Here is a 2184-nt window from a genome sequence, read left to right on the forward strand (position 1 = left end):
TGTGTGTGTGTGTGTGTGTGTGTGTGTGTGTGTGTGTGTGTGTGTGTTGGGACCTGTCCCTGCATTTCCAGACCCTGAGTCACCTTCCTCCTGATGCTTGCTATCTGTCCAGAGCCAGGCACTATCCCTGTGGTTAGTGTGTGACCTCCAAGCCAGTCCTCTGCTCCCACATCAGGACCCACAGGCCGTGGGCCCAGATGTGTCTGTCCTTGGAGATCATCACTGGGATTAGGAGGGCAGAGAAGTCCCTGGGTCGAGACAGTGTCCAGCTTCACAACACACCTCTCTCCAGGCACTTCTTGCTGTGGGAAGTAGAGTGTAGTATGGGGGCAGGAGGGGTGAGCTGGGGTTGGCAACCGCATGGGCCTCCGAGTGTGGTCGGCCAGTCATGGGCCAGGCCAGAGCGCTCGGTGCTGGGCTTGTGCCCGTCCTCACAGGGCAGCTGCATTCAGGTAGCTGTAAGGCTGGTGGCTTAGGCCTCGGCTTGGTCAGGGGCTAGCGGCGCTGGGATTATGAAACTGGTATCAAGGCTGGGCCATTCAGTACCACGTTCTGGCCCCTGTCTCTCCGAGTGCACTTTCACAGTGACCCAGAGGCGGCGCTCAAAGCACACGCCCCGCTAAAGTCGACACAGGTAGGTGGTTCAGTCTGTACACCCCTCCTCTTCCCACCCCCATCCTCAGGGTCCCCACACCTGGGAAGACACTTAACCTAGGCTCAGCTCCTCCCAGCGCTGCCCACACCTGTGTGGTCACGTGGGGCCACCTGGCCCCACCCACATCCTCAGGCCCTGCCTTTGTGAGCTTGAGCTGCCAGTGTGCCAGTGTGGCCGGGAGGCTGGCATGGCCTGTTGGCTCCTTGCCTGTGGGGAGAGCCCCGATTTCTGGATTAGTTTTTGTTTTAGCGTTGGGGTGCTGGGAGCCTGGGCAGGTGAATGAAGGTAGGAGCCTGGTGGATGTCACCCTCCCTCTCCCGTCCTTCCTTCTTCATGACAGTCTTCATCTTCCAGGCAGCTGATGGCCCCGGAACCGCTGGAGAAGCTGGGCTTTAGGGACATAATGGATGGGGAGCCGGAGGCGAAGGACAAGTGCTGAGAAGAAAAGCACAGGGCCACGTCCCCGCTGCCTGGAGCAGCGCAGAGCCCCTTTGCCCACAGGGCAGGAAGACCTGAGACTCACCTGTGCCACCCCGCGAGACCCTCTCTGTGGGGACTCGGGGACATGGCTCAGCCCTGCAGCATGCTAGGTGCGTCCTCTGTTGGCCTCCGTTTTGTTCTTCCCATCTGTGTAGGTCACAGGACTCCCTCAGGGCTGACCACCGGTGTGATTTGATGTCTCGCCCAGTGTGGCCCTCACCACAGAGCCTTGGACAGCTTTCCGAATTGACTCAGCCTGCCATGGACCTGGGCCTCACATCAGAACCCATCAGTGAAAGCAGTGACAGCAAATGTCCACCTTTTGTGCTCACAGCTGCACACCAGCTCGCTTTCCTTTCTCTGGGTTCTTTTCTTTGCACAAAACCAGAATACAAAGCAGGAAGTGAGAAACGCTTTGGCTTTTGACATATCCGACCTCTTGTTTTAAGTGGTTTGAGACAGGGTCTCCTGTTGTCCAGGTTGGCCTCAACCTCCCTGTGTAGCCAACCCCTTCTGTCTCCAGGTCAGGAGTGCTGGGGTTACAGGTGTCTGCCACACCTGCTTCTTATGATGCTGAGGGTGGACCCGGGGCTCCTGCTTGGGAGGCAAGCACTAACACCTCATCTGTGTCCCAACACAAGTTTCCTGCTTTTAAATTACGTTTTATTTATTTGTTTAGGGGAACGCTTTGTCTTAGTGTGTGAGTGTCTCAGGACTGAACTCAGGTCACCCCAAACTCGGTAGGTCTCACCAGCTCAGCTTCATCTCTGCTCTAGCCGCAGATGTCTTTGTGCTGACGGTTGTTTTCTGCTTGTTCCAAGCTGCTGTTTTAGAAAGCAGCTTTTCCTTTCAGTAACCCACCTGCTCGCCTCCACAGGGCAGGTAGGTCAGCAGGAACTGGGTTAGTGTCCATCACTTGGCCACTTTTGCGCCATGTTACAGTCTCGTCATGTTTCTGTGTCTGCGGACGCTGGCTCAGACCCCCGCGTGCTGGGCAGTGAGCGTGCAGTGTGAGCAGTGCTAAGCCGTGAGACCTAGCTCAGGCTGCC

The 2184-nt window shown here is 57.1% G+C and overlaps 1 protein-coding gene across 1 annotated transcript in view; it reads left to right on the forward strand.

The window, feature by feature from the left end:
• LOC129670153 (cytochrome c oxidase assembly protein COX19) overlaps window positions 1-1542 on the forward strand; it is a 6844-nt gene extending 5302 nt beyond the window's left edge. Inside the window, exon 3 of the mRNA XM_055598615.1 lies at window positions 1014-1542. Coding sequence (XP_055454590.1) covers window positions 1014-1094 — 81 coding nt within the window. The 3' untranslated portion in view covers window positions 1095-1542. The remainder of the gene's footprint in view (window positions 1-1013) is intronic.
• The last annotated feature ends 642 nt before the right edge of the window (window positions 1543-2184 follow it).

The sequence above is a fragment of the Psammomys obesus genome, unplaced genomic scaffold (genome assembly GCF_907164565.1).
Source record: "Psammomys obesus unplaced genomic scaffold, mPsaObe1.curated_primary_1811, whole genome shotgun sequence".
Lineage (NCBI taxonomy): Eukaryota > Metazoa > Chordata > Mammalia > Rodentia > Muridae > Psammomys > Psammomys obesus.